Source organism: Eretmochelys imbricata, chromosome 6 (assembly GCF_965152235.1).
Source record: "Eretmochelys imbricata isolate rEreImb1 chromosome 6, rEreImb1.hap1, whole genome shotgun sequence".
NCBI lineage: Eukaryota > Metazoa > Chordata > Testudines > Cheloniidae > Eretmochelys > Eretmochelys imbricata.
In genome coordinates this window covers 29,580,891-29,598,022 of record NC_135577.1, presented here as the reverse complement: position 1 = coordinate 29,598,022, position 17,132 = coordinate 29,580,891, and the positions used below count along the sequence as shown (strand labels likewise).

Genomic DNA, 17,132 nt, shown 5'->3' with positions numbered 1-17,132 from the left:
CACTAACTGTAGTATTAGTATCTTTGTGTTGTGTATCACAAAATGATGACAATCAGCTCTACACAGCTATGATGCACATGCAGTATTGTCAGCCCCAGCTAGTCAAAATTCACAATTCAGACTCCCAAAAATCATGAGATTGGCTTAAAAACCATGAGATGTCTGAAAATAAAAAAGCTTAGATTCTTTGCATCTGCCTTGGGGTTTAGGGCTTTCAGTGGTAAGGCTTTCAATCTTTTCTCCACAACCAGGAGGGCTGGAAACTGTGTTATTTTTAAGATGGAAGTGCTCAAGATTCCCACATAATCACCTGACTCCAGGACCTGGGGTTTTAAGAAACACCAAATATCACAAGATTCACTATAAAAGTACAAGTGTTGGAAGTACTTCATATATCATGAAGTGTTACTTCCCTGTCACTCCTGCTCTTCATAACTGAACTGACTTCTTTTTCCTAGAGGCAACAACACCCCCTGGCTCTAATTGACAAGATGAGGCCAGCTGTTTTAGAGGCAATGGATTGTTTCCTCTTGTCTTGTCTCTTCCCAACCTTTCCAGAGCTAGATTCAACCCTTGGCTGGTGCACAGCTCAGTACAGGAACACAGGGGAGGAAGTTCGTGCCCCTCATATTCAAGGACGGTATGAACCAGTGCAGACCCCACACAAGTTAGGGAGCCCTTGGGGCTGCCCTAACCTCCTGTTGCATTGACCCCAGTGGGCTTTGCAGGAGCACAGAATCACCAGAGCGCAGCAATGCCCTGGCCATGCTCCCCGCTTTCTGTGCCCCACCTTCACTTGTCCGACCCCAGAACACTGCTGGGGTCAGCTGTGGCACAGAGTTTTCTCTCCACTTTTGTACAGGGTTCTCGGATCCAGGAGTGTTTTCTAGAGGAGGCTTGCAGCTGCTCTGTAGCCCCGTTGCATTAGCCTCGCAGATGCAAAGGAGTCTCAGAACAATGATGAATTGTGTCGCCTCCTTCTAATTCTGTCTTTTCTCTCCTCACTGCATTGTCCTCACTCCTCCACTTTCTTTTCATCCCCGTGTTTCTCTTGCTTCCTTCCCCCATTGTCTGTCTGTATAGATTAGCCTGTACGACTGTCTATTCCTTTACCTACACGCTCTCTCTGAGAGCAAGGTGGAAGCATCCCTAGTACACATCAGCTCTACCCTTTCACTTTGGTGTCAATCCACCCATGCCCAGTTCTCCTGGTGTCCAGCTGCCACCTGCTTTTCACAGTGAAATGCCAGCATGGTGCCAGGCTGACCAAACTCAGATAGAAGCAGCAGCTGCACCTACACTAGGGTCGACGGAGCTGCATCTGGATTCAATGCACCACTACGCCTCTGGAATCAATACGAAGCACTGTGACCCACTGAGTTGCTTCAGTCTGACATGCTGGCCCCTTAGCTGCACCAGCAAAGGCAGCCATAATATTTAAAGCCAGTCTGCACCCCCTGAAGAAACCTCGTGTTTGTTAGTGTTGCTTAATCAGTTTAATAAGAGTATAATTAGAGCTAGAAGTGCATTCAACAAGGAATCCTATGACTTCCTGTTTGTTTTGTTAGCTTGTATTATTATTGATGGGTCATGGAGGCTCCCATGCTCTTTCCCTGCGTGATTGTGCCTATGAGTGCTTCCGTTTTGCTGTACCGTGAAGACAAATGAACAAAAGAAAAAGGGCCACTGCTCCGAACAAACACTGAAAGTGGTTTGACCCTCTCAAGGTTATACATACTACAGTGGCCATCTGTAGTGGGTCTGCAGTGATCTTGCTTGCAGGCTGTAAAGTAGACGACAAGATTCTATAACAAGAATCTCGCTGTGTGAGGCACACAGCTTGGGATTAAGGAGGAAAAGTCACCACTGGTCTGTGATTGTAAAACCAAATTATCACAGATTGTTTGATTTTAAAAAAATAAAAGCCTCCAATCAAGCTGCCCAGCATCTATTTAAAAAATAAAAGTTATCAGCAAGATACCATTATAGATCCGTGCACATCTAAGCGCATAAAGGAAACAGAACTTTATAGACCAATAGACAAGAGTTAGGTCTTGGAAAACTGTCATCCACGAGAATAGAAAGAATATTTGTTGAGTGGCATGTCTAAATCATTGTCTTTCCTTTCCTCATTGTCTTTACTGGCTGAGAGATTTCCACCCTAATCTCTCATTCACAAAATGATTTCAGATTTAAAAAGACTGCCCTCCCTTTAACTAATCCCAACTTCAGAATCCTCAATATGATCTCTACATAAAAGATGCATTTAAAAATGTCTGTGTGGTGTATTTAATTTGCCACCTCTTGAGGACAGGGACTGTCACAGACTGTGTGTATGTAGAGTAACTAGCACCAGGGTGCCTGATCTCAGCGAGGGCCTCTAGCTTTTACTGTAATACAGATCATAATAAGGTAAAAAATCAGAATGCATTGATTGATTGATTTCATTTTAAATGCTTTATTGTGATGAAAATAGGAACATGGACACATAAAAATGAACACATCTGGGAAATGCCAGAACAGATCAATGGTCCATCTCAGCTAGTGTCCTGTCATCCAATGCTGGATGCTTTAGAGAAAGATGTGAGTGGCCATTGGTGCTTAACTGTGCTATACTATATCATGAGGGGAAGATGTTTTCCTGATTCCCCCATTAGACTTCCTGCTTGCAGCTTCCAGACTCACATGGCGATCATGCCCTCCTTTGCAAATGTTCTCATATTAAAAACAAATTAAATAAGCCAATCTTACTTCTCCCAAGCCGGTGACCATTCTCAGGTTCGTTTGCACAATGTACTGGCACCAGATTCATTCAGCTCAACAAAGTCAGTACAAGTTTTACCACATTGATTTCTAGTGACTTTGAACCCGGCCATGATAGAATAGGAGCTTGTGGTTAATGACCAACAAAGGCTAAGATTTTCAAACGTGATTAGTGGTTTGTGGGTGTCTCAGTTGTTGAGTGCTCACCCTGACACCATGAAGGAGCTAGATTTTCAGAGAGCAGCTGCTCAACTCTTTCTGGAAAATCAAGCCTCCTTTAAAGTGTCTCAAGTTGGGCGCCCAGAATTTGAGGAATCCAAAATCACTGGTCACTTATGAAAATCTTGGCCTACAGCTCCAAGGGAGAATCTTATTGTTATTTATCATTTGTATTATAATCATGTTTTGAGGCTCCAAGTGAGAGCAGGGCCCCACTGTGCTAGGAGCTGTACAAATACATAGAATCATAGAATCACAGAAGATTAGGGTTGGAAGAGACCACAGGAGGTCATCTAGTCTCACCCTCTGCTCAAAGCAGGACCAACCCCAACTAAATCATCCCAGCCAGGGCTTTGTCAAGCCGGGCCTTAAAAACCTCTAAGGCTGGAGATTCCACCACCTCCCTCGGTAACCCATTCCAGTGCTTCACCACCCTCCTCGTGAAATAGCGTTTCCTAATATCCAACCTAGACCCCCGCCACTGCAACTTGAGACCATTACTCCTTGTTCTGTCATCTGCCACCACCGAGAACAGTCTAGCTCCATCCTCTTTGGAACCCCTATTGAGGTAGTTGAAGGCTGCTATCAAATCCCCCCTCATTCTTCTCTTCTACAGACTGAATAAGCCCAGTTCTCTCCACCTCTCCTCATAAGTCATGTGCCGCAGCCCCCTCAATCATTTTCGTTGCCCTCCGCTGGACGTTTTCCAATTTTTCCACATCCTTTCTGAAGTGTGGGGCCCAAAACTGGACACAGTACTCCAGATGAGGCCTCACCAATATCGAATAGAGGGGAATGATCACGTTCCTCGATCTGCTGGCAATCCCCCTACTTATACATCCCAAAATGCCACTGGCCTTCTTGGCAACAAGGGCACACTGTTGACTCATATCCAGCTTCTCGTCCACGGTAACCCCTACGTCCTTTTCTGCAGAACTGTTGCTTAGCCAGTTGGTCCCCAGCCCGTAGCGGTGCATGGGATTCTTCCGTCCTAAGAGAAGGACTCTGCGCTTGCCCTTGTTGAAACTCATCAGATTTCTTTTGGCCCAATCCTCCAATTTGTCTAGGTCACACTGGACCCTATCCCTACTCTCCAGCATATCTACCTCTCCCCCCAGCTTAGTGTCATTTGCGAACTTGCTGAGCGTGCAATCCATCCCACCATCCAGATCGTTAATGAAGATGTTGAACAAAACCGACCCCTGGGGCACTCCGCTTGATACCGGCTGCCAATTAGATATCAAGCCATTGATCACTACCTGTTGAGCCGAACAATCTAGCCAGCCACTTAGTAAGAGCCAATCCCTGTCCCAAAGAGCTTACATCTGTGGGTTTTCTGTGGGATGTGGCTTTCTGCACAATGTGCCCTTAGTCCTGTGCATGCAGAGACAATGTTTTATACACCAACCCACCTCCTAAGCCTTCTGGGGTAGCTGATGTATGAAAAATGTGCAGGTAAATTGCCCACATTGTTATAGGTTTATAAGACAATCAGTCTCAATACATTAAAATCTATTACAGCTCTGACAGCTGTTTATTTTGTCACAGAGCATCAGCATTATTGTCTGAATAGCAACAAGGACTCAGCCCATGAAGCAAACCTCAGGACTCAAAAACCAAGCTGCAAAGTCAATCTTGCTCATTAGTTTAGAGAGCTCTAAATTTAGGATTAGCCCTCATTGCATATTTCAAGTGTCTTCTTATTAAGGTTCATTCACAACTGTTTCATATGCTGCAGTGTTTCCTCTTACCAAAAAACCCCAGGGGTTTGCTCTTTTTAGCGTAGCTGGAGATCAGATCTCATTTTCCTCTTTTTCTGTATTTGGAATGATTTGATTCCCTTTGCCCCTGTGCAAAGCATCCCAAAGAGCAATCAGAAGGGGCCACGAAAGACTATAAAAACGTTTATTCCTCCTCTCCAAAAGACTTGTGGCACCATCATGCTTTGCTGTGATTGGATCTGGGTTGGAGAATGGACGCAGTGAGGTCCCTTGTGCCTCTTACTAAGTGTTAGATTGTATCTGTAGTCACCCATCAGCACGGGATGGTACATAAGCTGCGTCATCCCAACTGTCCCATATTGCAGTCACAATTCCTCTCCTGCTCTCTCCTTGCTTTGGACAGCTAAAAGCAACAGTACATTACTACACCCCCTTTACAGTGCGCAGCTATTTGAGCAGTGAGGAGGGAGGGTGGGTGTAGCAAAGTTTCTGCCTATTCCTCACTGCTTCCTGCGCAACCCCTCCCGGAAGGAAGGAAGGAAGGGAGGGAGTACTTACTCCTGCTCAGCCTGACCTAAGGTCCACGTAGCCCCAGTTTAGGGCCAAACAGGGTTTTTTTTACCACCTGCACAGGCACACAGTCCAAGTCACACTCTAGCCCTCAAGGAGAAAAAGGCCTGGTGCAGAGATGCTCTGCACTTCTTAAGGCACTGCTGCCTGCGTGAAGCAGAGCTCTGTAAACCCAGTGATTTCAGAGGTGCATGTAAATACTCTCCCCTCTGTAGGCCAGTGACCCTTTGCTTTTCAAGTTCGAATGAACTCAGAAGCTCCCCATGAGACTCAGTCAGAGACAGTTTCCCCTGGCTGCATGTTATAAGAAACCAGCAGACACCATGAATTTGGCTGATTTTGATGCAAAACCAGAAAAATAAAACTTGTCTCTAACCCATAGCAAATCGCTCAACAAACTGGGTCTGAGTGTCATGAGTGTGATAAAACCCAGGGCCAGGCAGGTGTGTTTTGCCAAGAGGATTCTGTCCACTTCTAGTGAGGAACCCCCTTCACTAGTCAAAAGATTGTGCAAAAACTGCTTTGCTCTTCTCATAGACAGAGTAAAGAACCGGTGACGAGTACGAGGGAGTAAGTGGGACTTTCTCAGAGGATAAAATAGGCGCCAGAATAAAGGTGATGAGTCAAGTTCCTGACAAGCATCACTAAGAATGCCACTACCACGAGTCAGTGCAACAGAACAGTGGAGAATGTAACAATAATAATTTTTAAAACAGACATATCACCTAGTGGATCTGGCATTTTTAAAAATAGAAAATGAACATAGGAATTGCCTCTCTGGACCAATGCTCCAGCTAGTGCAGTATTCTGTCACTGACAGTGGCTAGCGTCAGATACTTCAGAGGCAGGTGCAAGAAACCTCTAGTGGACAGCTATGGAATAAACTGCCCTCGAGGAAATTTCTTTCTGACCCCACCAGTTGTTTGGCTTATGCCCTGAAGCATGCAGCTTTATATACTTTTCCCAACTGATGTATTGCTATTGCATTGGACAGTACTGTCTAAATAATGTTTTTATGGACACAGTGTCATGTGGATATTTACAGCCCTTCTGACTGATATGAATCGTATACAGAGAAGGCAGTGGTCCCACACAGTATTTTCAAGAGATGGGAATCTTCCCATTTTCCCTTTCATCCCTCCACCTCTTACTTCTTCTTCTTCAAAGGCTCAGAATCAAGCTGACCAATATGTCTGGCTGAAGAAGTCTGGGGGCCTGTCTCCCTCTGAAACCTGTCTCTGTTGTGATGGGAATTGTCCTTCCAGGGTTGCTAGATAGCAATGTGAAAAGTTCCTTTCCTCCCAAACCCTACTGTCTCTGCAGTGTTCCCAGCATCAACCAGCCCAGGGAGGTAGTAACAAAGCTTGAGACCAGAAGCCACATTCCCTATGTGGCAATGCACAGGGTTGTCATTAGACCATGAGGCTAAGCCTGTCCTAGTCAAAACAGATGATGGACGATTGGATCAATTCATCCCTTGCTTGGGAATCAGAAAAGTCAGCTCCAGTGCTTGACTTCTTGACCACTTTGGTTCACTATGCGGTACTGGGCTGGTATTGCACAAGCCAGTCTTCCAATTTTAATGAAGTTTTGCATGTCCCAAGAGTCACCATGCCAGCACATGTATCCTCTAGCTGCACATTAGCGTTTGTGCTCAAGGGATCCATCCACTTCTGTTTTTTGTTGTTGTTGTTGTTGAAACACAGAATTTAGAAATAACAAACCTCTTTCCCACAGTTGACTGTACATTTTTTCACATGCTGTTTCACATCTGATCGCTACTTTCCCTAAAGCAATCAGAGATACCTCCTGCAATCTGTATTCTGTTTTTTCAACATTACATAATCCTTGCATCCATTAGCTCCTGTGAGAGTTGTGGTCTTCGTATCCTCTAGCAAGGGCTTTGTCTATTTGTAAGCATAGTTCTTTGTTAGATCTCAGCACAATAACATAAATTTGAACAGCCCTATGACTGAAATACTGTGCTCACTGAAGTGAGTGGCTGTATTGATTCTTTCCAATGAACTGACATTGAGGCAAAGAAAGAAAGATCAAGCTAATCACTACTGGCCTGTGCACTCCTCACAGAACAGGACCTGGCTACACTGCTAGGTAATGCTGTTATAGAATTCACACCTACAAGCGCAAGACTGGACTTTTTTTTCCCTTTAAGTATTACCAGCTTCTTAATAAGCACTATGTGCAAAGAAACGCCAAAGCTGTTTTCATTCTGTTGTTTCTTAATAAAGGTCTCACAGCTGCAGAGATTGCTTTTCAACAAGATCCTTGCTTTTGCTCACTTTTACAGTCATGGCCCCTATTCAACCAGGTACTTAAAACACATATCTAACTCTAGGTACGTGAATGGTCACGTTGACTTCAATGTATCTTGAGATTTCAGTGGGACTATTTCACCCACTTAAAATTAGGCATGAGCTTCAGTCCCTAGCAGAAGTGAGGCCTAAGTCATGAACAGAACCATGGAAACCATTTTTAACAAACTCCAAAGCAACTGAGTTTGAAACTGAGATGAAGTGACTAGCTCATGGTCACACAGCAGGTCGGTGGCAGAGCCAGGAATAGTGCCCCGGTCCCCTGAGTCCCAGTACAGTGCCTTATTCCCTGCCCTTCACTGCCTTTCTGTCTTAGGATCCACCTGTCCTGCAGGGGGAATTCTACTGAATAACAAAGTTTCTGTTTTAAAAATAAGCAAAAGTAAAGACTTCTTGCCTGCAAGACTGGAACTACTGCAGGTTATATTACTGTTTCCAAGGGCCATTTCCAGCACTAGACAGTCGCACCTGGCCATATGCTATTGCCTAATCAAACATTCCGATTTTTTGCATAATGAGCCTGCATTAAGAGGCTTATTAGTGTTAATTCCACTGGTTTTTCATTCTCTCTCCATGCTGGGTGGAGAGATGCTGTGCTCATTAATCATGAGTACCTAGCCATGGCTCTCTGTTGCCTCTCACCTTTTGTTGTCTTTTCCCACTGTGCAAAACAAAGCATATTGTTCTGATCTGGGCAGCATTTTACACCCACTTTGCACTGGCATAATTGACTCGGTAAGATGCAGGGCAATGGAGAATCAGGCTGTTTGAGAGCGCTTTTTTTTGTTTAAAATCAGGAGGCCAAATAAATTAGATAGCGATGAACTCCCCTTAAAAGGGCCAGCAGAAAGCTCATTCTGTACTTCTCTTAAAATAGCCTCATTGGACTATTTGCATGACAATTTTGGGCCCGCTATAATCAGAGATTATTCAGGATTGTCATTTTTTCCCCTCCAAAGTGTAAACATTTTGCATTATTTACATTTTCATGCAAATTTCTCTTTTAAGGCCTCCTCTCAATTCATCTCCCCATCTGCAGTTTAGGAAAATCTCAGATTTCACTCTCCTGGGTATGAAAGCGTCAGCAGCAGCATCTCCAGTGTCAGCAGGAATCCTTCTCATGTGGCAAGTGTCCAAGCAGATAAAAGAGCTTTGATCACTTTCCGACACTTTCGGTACTTTCTTTAAGTATCAAAAAACGTTAGTTTCCATTGCATAACTCAAGGGCACATGACAAAATTCCCACTCTTCTGGCCCACCCTGTTTAGAGACAGTGAAGAAGAGTTATTCTACTATAAAATGGAAAGAAAGAAAATTAGAAAACTCACAGGATAGACAATAGGAGAGGGAATTATCAGTGAATAAAGGGCTATGGCCTGGTTTTCAAAGGTGTTGAGCATATGTAGCTCCCATTGGCTTCAATGGGATTTATATGGGCTCAGCATCTCTGAAAATAAGGCCACCGTAGTGTCAGACATCAGATAAGAGCAGCTGTTAGCCTTTGTGGTAGGAGGGAAATGTGGGGTTCCCTTGCAGTTCCTTTGATAGCATTGAATACTACTGGTCCATGGAAGACAATACTGCATTGCATTTGGGGAGATCAGATTATGTTTGCACTTTGGTAAGTATAGTTTACAGATAGCACTTAATTCATGTATAAGAACATTTAGAAGAAGACAATAGTGGTTCTTTCCTTCCAATTTCTGCCATTTTTGCATCAGCCACTGTCTTGCCAGCTATTCCACCTTGAGTGTCTAAAAATCTGTATCGGAGATGAGCAGGTAATAAATGCCATTGGTCGTGCATGCAGGCGATCGAGTTTTCAGGCCTGATTCTCATTTACACCAATGTCCCATTAGACCCCCCTCTGGAAGTTTACAGGGGCCTGGGTAGTATAAAGGAGCCTTTTTGTAATTGAGAACCAAACCCACCATGTTCAGGATGCATCTGTCCAAATGGCTATTCTGCATACAAATCCTATCTCTTGCATACGTGTGTTATTATGGCACAAAACATGAACTGCAGAAGGGAAGGCTGCTTTTTAAAAACCAGCCCCTTAAAATCCAATCTGATTTCAAAGCAACTAACTACCAACAGGAATGAGATCATTACGGAGTATTTTTTTCAAACATGAGTTATAGGACAGCCTTGCTGGTAATGCTATAAGGCAGTAATTATAACAATGTACAGTGGTAACCAGTGGGGTAGGGGAGGGAGGTTGATCATCATGTTATCCCTACAGGATTTTTTTATGAGCCTTTGTGAAGACCCAAAATACTGAGACCCCAGTTCAAATTCAGCAAATCACTGAAGCTTGGGCTGAACTTTAAGCAGGTGCGTAAATCTATCCACATTAAAGTGTGTTGTGTTTTGCCGAACAAGAATGGACTAAAGCACATGCTTAACTTACAGCACATGCTTGAGAGCTCTGCTGAAAGACAGGCTGAGAACTGTTGGCTCTATCAGGAAGCCATGACATGCATTTGCAGGAACGAATAGCGGGAGACCTTATTGGTGTCACGTTATCTCCCAACAACACTGCTAGTGTGTGTCACTGCAGCGGCTTTAAACGCCTTGTCAGATTTGGTTGTTTCTTCTCTTTAATACAAGAAATCGTCACTTCTAATGATTCTTGCTGTGCAAGGAGGTCATGCTGAAGGTTGTCCTATGCAGCAAACACTGGCTCATAGGAGTTACTCAAGCACGTCAGGAGGCACACTGCATTTTACATCTGTTTGAAGGGCCTCCTTCGTGAATCCGTTAAAAAGCATAATGGCTTTATTTTAATAAAATCAGATGGTGTGCTGTTCCCGTCTCTGCTTTAGAAATGTGTGCTTCTGCTTCCAGTATTACAGATGTGTCAGCCTTCCTTTCAGAAGCTCTTATTCTCATGGGTCTATAACTCAGGGGTAAAAATTTGCTCCAGGCTGAAATTTAGCAGACAGGATCTGAGCCCAGGGTAAATATTTTCCCAATTTCTTTATGAAAGGTGGAGGGAAGGGGGGTTGTTTGTTGTTTTAATCCTACCCAGGCCTATGTGATGTTCAATTATATTTATACATGTGAGTGTCGCAAATACTGCACTGCAAATCTCAGCTTTTGAGCCCTTAGAAGAGCCTGTGGTTTATTTTCCAGGGAGGATTCTGATGCTAGGTAAAGCCAGCGAAGCAAACTCCAAAGTGTATGCAGTGCTTTTGCCTCTTTATCTAGGATCTCAAAGCACTTTGCAAAACTCAAAACTTTCCTTGGAGTCAATTCACTCATTACCTTAACCATTTTACAGATGGGCAAACTGAGGCACAGAGAACTTACCTTAGCCAAAGTCACACCAATTTATAGCAGAGGCTGAAATAGACACCGACAAGTCCTGAATCCCCGTTCTTTTCTCTAACCTTTAGATCACTCTTCTTCCTGACAGCAAACTACAGTCCTGGCAGCTACATTCAGCTGTTAAGATGGTTTCTTAGATCACTCCTTACATAAGACCTTTTCCATGAGGGGTATGGAAGCAATCAGTAACAATCACTGAACCACAGAATGCTACTTTCAGTTCTTCTAGACTTAATGGAAATATTACAAGAAAATGTAGGTGAGATATTGCGGTGCAAGGAAAGGGAGAATGGCCTCCTGATTATGGGACATCTGGGTTCTAGTCCAAGCTCTGCCACAGAGTTCCTGTGTGACCTTTGGCAAGTTACACTGCCTTGGTTCCCTAACTGTAAAATGGGGCTAATCCGTTTGTTTAGATTGTAAAGTCTTTGTCAGGTGTCTGTCCGTGCACCAAGCACAGAGGGGGCCTCTCAGTGCCACCATAATACAACTAATGATAGTTTGAGAAAGAAGGGGGTGGATCATCCTTTGTTTCAGCACCAAGACTAATGTCAGTGGCTCTGGGCTGGACTCTGATCTCGTCTACAGCAGAATCAGGTCCCCTGTTTTTGGAGTGCAGAAAATCCCAGCACAAGCTAGCTTGGCCCCTACCCCTCTGCAAACAGTTCAGTTTGCTCTCTGTACCAAGAAGTTCGTAGAGACAAATATTTGCTTTTCACTTTGTTTACTAACCGTGAAGGTCAAGTGTAATTTTGTACTAGCTACACACTAAGAATACACAGTAGTTGATTGTAGGCTAGCCTTGTAGAATGACACAGATACTATTTTTAAAGGTATATTCCTTTGGCAGCTATTTCTTTTAGCTGACCCTGTGGTATTGGCCAGGTATCCGATAAACAAACCAAACCAACCCCACTGAATTCCTATTTTGATTACATTGCTTGATAAAAGTAATACAAGGACATTACATTTTCTTTGGATAGCTCTTAAACTGATACAGTTGCATATGTCCTTTCGGGCACAGTTGAAAGTATCCTGTGTGTCTTGCTTAGTCAAGGGATCACTACATGTAGACACCTTGAACTTGAGGAAGACAGATCTCCAGCATCTACAAAGAGATGCTTCCATTACTGACATACAAAGAACATTATTAGATGCATGCAGATTCTTGGGGTGGGGAAAGGGTGTTTTGTATTGATTTATTTAATTGCTCAATTAAAATGCCTGATGGGGATTAGGCAGAGAAAGTGGAGTTATTGAGAGTTGTACATTTTGGGTCTCATCCTCTACTCAGTTACATTGGCATAAATCAGGAGTACATCCAGTGATAAAGCTGGGATAAGAGAGAGCAAAAGTGGATAAAACAAATATTCAAACTCTCCCAGGGCCTTGGGAGGACGTTCCCACCTTCACTGTGACATGATTAAACAAGAAACCATGTAGCAGCTTGGAAAAAAATGATCTGGTTTTCGAATGCATGCTCACATTCTGACGGGAAACAAGGTAATGGACCAGATCCTTAGCCAATGTAACTGGACGCCACTCCACTGAAGCCAATGAAATTGTGCCAATTCATACCAGCTGAGAATCTGGCCCTGTATTTCTCTCTCTTTCTGGGAAAGGTTTGGAAAAGATGGCTGAGGGGTTTAATTGTGGAGACTCTTACAATAGTAGGTGTTAGTGTGACTTGTGGCCAGTCCTCTGCATGTTTTGCTGGCTCTGGTGAGGCCGTGTATCTTCAGCACAAACAAATGGAAAATTGCTGCCCATCATTCTGTAATATCAGACACTGCCCTCTTTTGGGGACCTGCAGAAGCCACCGTTAATGTCAACATTTAGCAGCAGCTACCACACAGTGAGATCTGGAATGCCACAATTGCTCCTTAAACTTAGAATAGGAAATAACTGTTACACCTCACACAAAAGACAGTGGTAACTGTTAATAAATGTTGACTTTTTTATGGCAGCCACTGTACATCTTGCACTTTAGAGCAAGTGGATTCTGAGAGCTAGTGGGTCTTTTCCATCAGTAACTTCAGCAGTCACTGAGACCCAATTCAGGAAGGCATCCCTGTTTGGGGCAGCATTTAAGCATGTGCTTAACTTTAAGTTCCATACAAGTCAATAAGACTTAAGTGCATGCTTAAATGTAAGCATATGCTTAAGTGCTTTAAGGAATCAGAGCCTGCTTGAATGATTGTCTTTGCAGATGAAGCGTGATGTCTTAAATCTACAGGTAGAAGGCACTACAGCTGTTAACACCTTCAGTTGTCATAATCCAACAGCTTTCTGTATGTTTCAGAAATAAATCCCTTGTACCTTATCTACCGTTTAACATTTCTCTTGTGACTTTTCTTCAACAGTACGTGGCATTCGCCTCCCTCTTCTTCATTCTGGTCTCCATCACCACCTTCTGCCTCGAGACCCACGAGAGATTTAACCCCATCGTGAACAAAACAGAGACTGAATTCACTGGCAACGACACCCACGTGCGACACTACAGGGAAGCGGAGACTGAGGCCTTTCTGACCTATATCGAAGGGGTCTGTGTGGTCTGGTTTACATTTGAGTTCCTGATGAGAATCACTTTCTGCCCAAACAAGGTGGAATTTATCAAAAACTCTTTGAACATCATTGACTTTGTGGCCATTCTGCCTTTCTATTTGGAGGTTGGACTCAGTGGCCTGTCTTCCAAAGCTGCTAAGGATGTCCTGGGCTTCCTACGAGTAGTCCGGTTTGTGCGAATTCTGCGAATTTTCAAGCTGACCCGCCACTTTGTGGGGCTGCGGGTCCTGGGACATACTCTCCGTGCCAGCACAAATGAATTCTTGCTGCTCATCATATTCTTGGCATTGGGCGTCTTAATCTTTGCCACAATGATCTACTATGCTGAGAGAATAGGTGCTAAACCCAATGATCCTAGTGCCAGTGAACATACACACTTTAAAAATATCCCCATCGGCTTTTGGTGGGCTGTTGTCACCATGACTACCCTGGGCTATGGAGACATGTATCCGCAGACTTGGTCAGGCATGCTGGTGGGGGCTCTCTGTGCTCTTGCAGGTGTGCTGACCATTGCCATGCCTGTCCCCGTCATTGTGAACAATTTCGGAATGTATTACTCCTTAGCTATGGCTAAGCAGAAGCTACCAAAGAAAAAAAAGAAGCATATCCCGAGGCCACCCCAGCTGGGATCCCCCAATTATTGTAAATCTGTCGTAAACTCTCCACACCACAGTACTCAGAGCGACACATGCCCACTGGCCCAAGAAGAAATTTTAGAAATTAACAGAGCAGGTAGGAAACCTCTTAGAGGAATGTCCATCTGACCTTTAACCTCCATACCTTGTAGAGATTTAAGATTCAGTCAGACTGCTTTCTTAGAGCAATGGGTAGCACATTTATCCATTATAGTCCCACCACCACACATTGAATATCATGTGTGAAGTCTAGGTTGCGGGGACAAATGGCGCAGGGGAGGCTGCTCAGCAAAATTAAGGATGAGATCATACTCCAGGAGCCTTAACTTTGGTCCTGGTCAAGGGAATACATGGTTCAAGATATTTTTGAAGAGCAATTACATCTAGTGGAAAAAAATTTTAGCATTCTACAGCCATGTTGCTGGACTCTATAGTGCATCATGGAGGCACCTGAGAGCGGAATGCTTCCTAGCAGTGCAGGAGCTGAGTATGCAGCTCTTACAGAGATTTCTGACACAACGGGGTCAGAATTTGAAAAAGCCAGATGTTTTTTAATTTGTTTCCAGCTGTGACCCTTCAGCTGTTTTTAAATGGCAGGTATTGTGCATCTGATTAAAGAAACTAGGTGCCTACTAAATTGGAGGGACGACTACACCAACATGCATATTCACAAGGCAATCCCATCTCTTTCAGATGATTAACTGCAAAGTAGAAAAATAGCTTAAATTCTTGACACTAACACAAAATGACTCACTAGGAGACAATTATAGATGTAAGGATGTTAACTCCATAGCATGCAAACCAACCCATTCTATATTACACTAGAGCTTAGCATTTCGAGTTATGAAGAGTTTTGAACTACAGTAGCTAAAACATATTTGCTCCTCATGAAAGCATGGGTTGATGATCTACAGCTCTTTCAACTTTTTAGTAGTAAAGGTTGACTGGAAAAGGGATAATACTGGTCGTTTCTGGCAAATTTGTACTAAACAGCAATGAGTGATAATCTCACAACAGGGTAGTCTTATTTTTTAATTATATGGATTCATGTCAGCAATAGAAGAAAACCCCAATGAGAGTAACATTATAATTTCATACTAATTACATTTGGGGAGAAATACTAGTCACCATGGAATATATTATAATATCCCATGGCTAGTGGTTAATTATGGGACTATCTCAGTTTTATGAGAATCCTCACATATAGCATAAAATTACAGGGCTCCAATCTGATGATTCTACCCCATAATCTACTCTACCTGTGGAATATCATCTATTTATTTACTGTATGGAAACAGTAAATTCAAAGCAGCTCACACTTAAAATACCACCATAACCATTTTGGTAGAGGTTCCAGCCCAGCTGTACAGTGTGCATTCTTCAGCCTGTTACAAAATACTTCCCTCAGCATGTATTGTGTTAGATGAAACAGGTCACCAATAGAGTGATTCTGACTGAGCTTTAGTCACAAAGAGGCATTTTGAAAGAACTAGCTTTCACCTATGATGGTCTTCTGTTCTTATCATTTTTTACTTTGAAGAAAATTCTGCTTTGTCACTCCTCATGGGTGAGATATTGTCTCTTCATCTCATAGCCATGCATGTTGATGTCATTGAAAGAAGCACAAAGGAAGTGAGACCTTCCTTTGTGTGTGAATTTTAGGATGCCAGTGCTAATTTCTGAAAAGTGGAAGGAAGTGGATGGTGACTTTGGGTTTTTTGTTTTTGTTTTTTCCTTTTATGCAACTATGTAAAATTCATTTAGATGGTAAAGAGCTTTCATTTTTTTTTCTTTTCTGTTTTAAAACTCTCCCATTGCATTAGGTCGACCGCACACCATGTGATAGACTGTCTCTTTACTGTTTTACCCTTCATGCACACATACGGTTTGATCTGTCCATTCCCCTCAGGTTGCAAATGCTTATCACAAAGTCATCTCCAGGCAAGGAAGTAACTTCCTCATGAGTAGATGCTTTGTGGCTCTATAAATCAGGAGGAAAAGAGGGCACTCAGAAAATGGTGGGTCACAACTGAATGTCACTCCAGCTACCCAGTTGTTATGTGGGCAGGGAGACACCAGACTCGGAGTGGTTTAGTGGAGAACTAGAGAATGACTTCTTACCCAGAAGTCCCTTGCTTTAAGTTCCTCCAATAACATATCCTGGTCCTTGAACTTTTGAGGACTTGGGACCCAAGAACTCTGCGAGTTCAATTCAACTCCACACCGGTATCCTGAGAATACGTGTAACTTTGGTTCAATGTGGAACTGTTTTGTCACCATGAGTGCTCTAATGTGAGCTGTTACTACAGTACCTATGAAGTACGGATAGTGACAGCAAATTATCCATTTCTGCAATAATTGATTAAAAGAGTACATATATATATTTTCAGCAGCCCTATAACACATTTGTACTTCAACTGATGGAGATGGGCTCCATAACCATGTTACTGGAGTTTTGATCCTGATCACCACTATGCACCACTGACAGGAAAATCAGATCAGATCAGAGGCGTGCTGTTAAAAGCAAGCTCTGCACAGCCTTGTCTGCAAATCAGAAAGACCAGTGCATGAATCCATCTTGATACTCACTTTCTAGAGTAATCATGTACTCCTAGGTACTGTTCTGTGTGTGAAACTTAGCGAGAGTCTCAGCATTCTGTGGAAATCCATAATGTGCAAGTAATGAATGTTCTACATACTGTAAAACCTTTGGATTAGTCACACTGCCTAGTTACAGACAACCGGGATTAACCAGGAACCCAAAATGGATTATTTAGTGCTAATGTCTCTAGCAAGAGATCCACCCCAATCCATATGTTTTCCCTTCAATTTCTATCTGTTAAACTCCAGTACAGTTTCATAGAACTTTGTAGGAGATACAAGACAAATAACATATTCTTTAACATATAGCCTGTTTAGTTGCTTATGATTGAGATATCAAGTACAGTTATGTATGCTGTTTTTATAGCAATGTGATAAAAACTCACAAGATGGTG

The 17,132-nt window shown here is 43.1% G+C and overlaps 1 protein-coding gene across 6 annotated transcripts in view; it reads left to right on the top strand.

Annotated features, from left to right (window-relative positions):
- KCNC1 (potassium voltage-gated channel subfamily C member 1) overlaps positions 1–17,132 on the top strand; it is a 156,415-nt gene that overhangs the window by 121,974 nt on the left and 17,309 nt on the right. For 4 of the 6 annotated variants that reach the window (XM_077820053.1, XM_077820057.1, XM_077820055.1 and 1 more), the window contains one exon: positions 13,300–14,233. In XM_077820053.1, coding sequence (XP_077676179.1) covers positions 13,300–14,233 — 934 coding nt within the window. Of the gene's footprint in view, positions 1–13,299; positions 14,234–15,484; positions 15,487–17,132 lie in introns of all 6 variants that reach the window. The other 2 variants (XM_077820054.1, XM_077820052.1) reach the window with 2 other exon arrangements.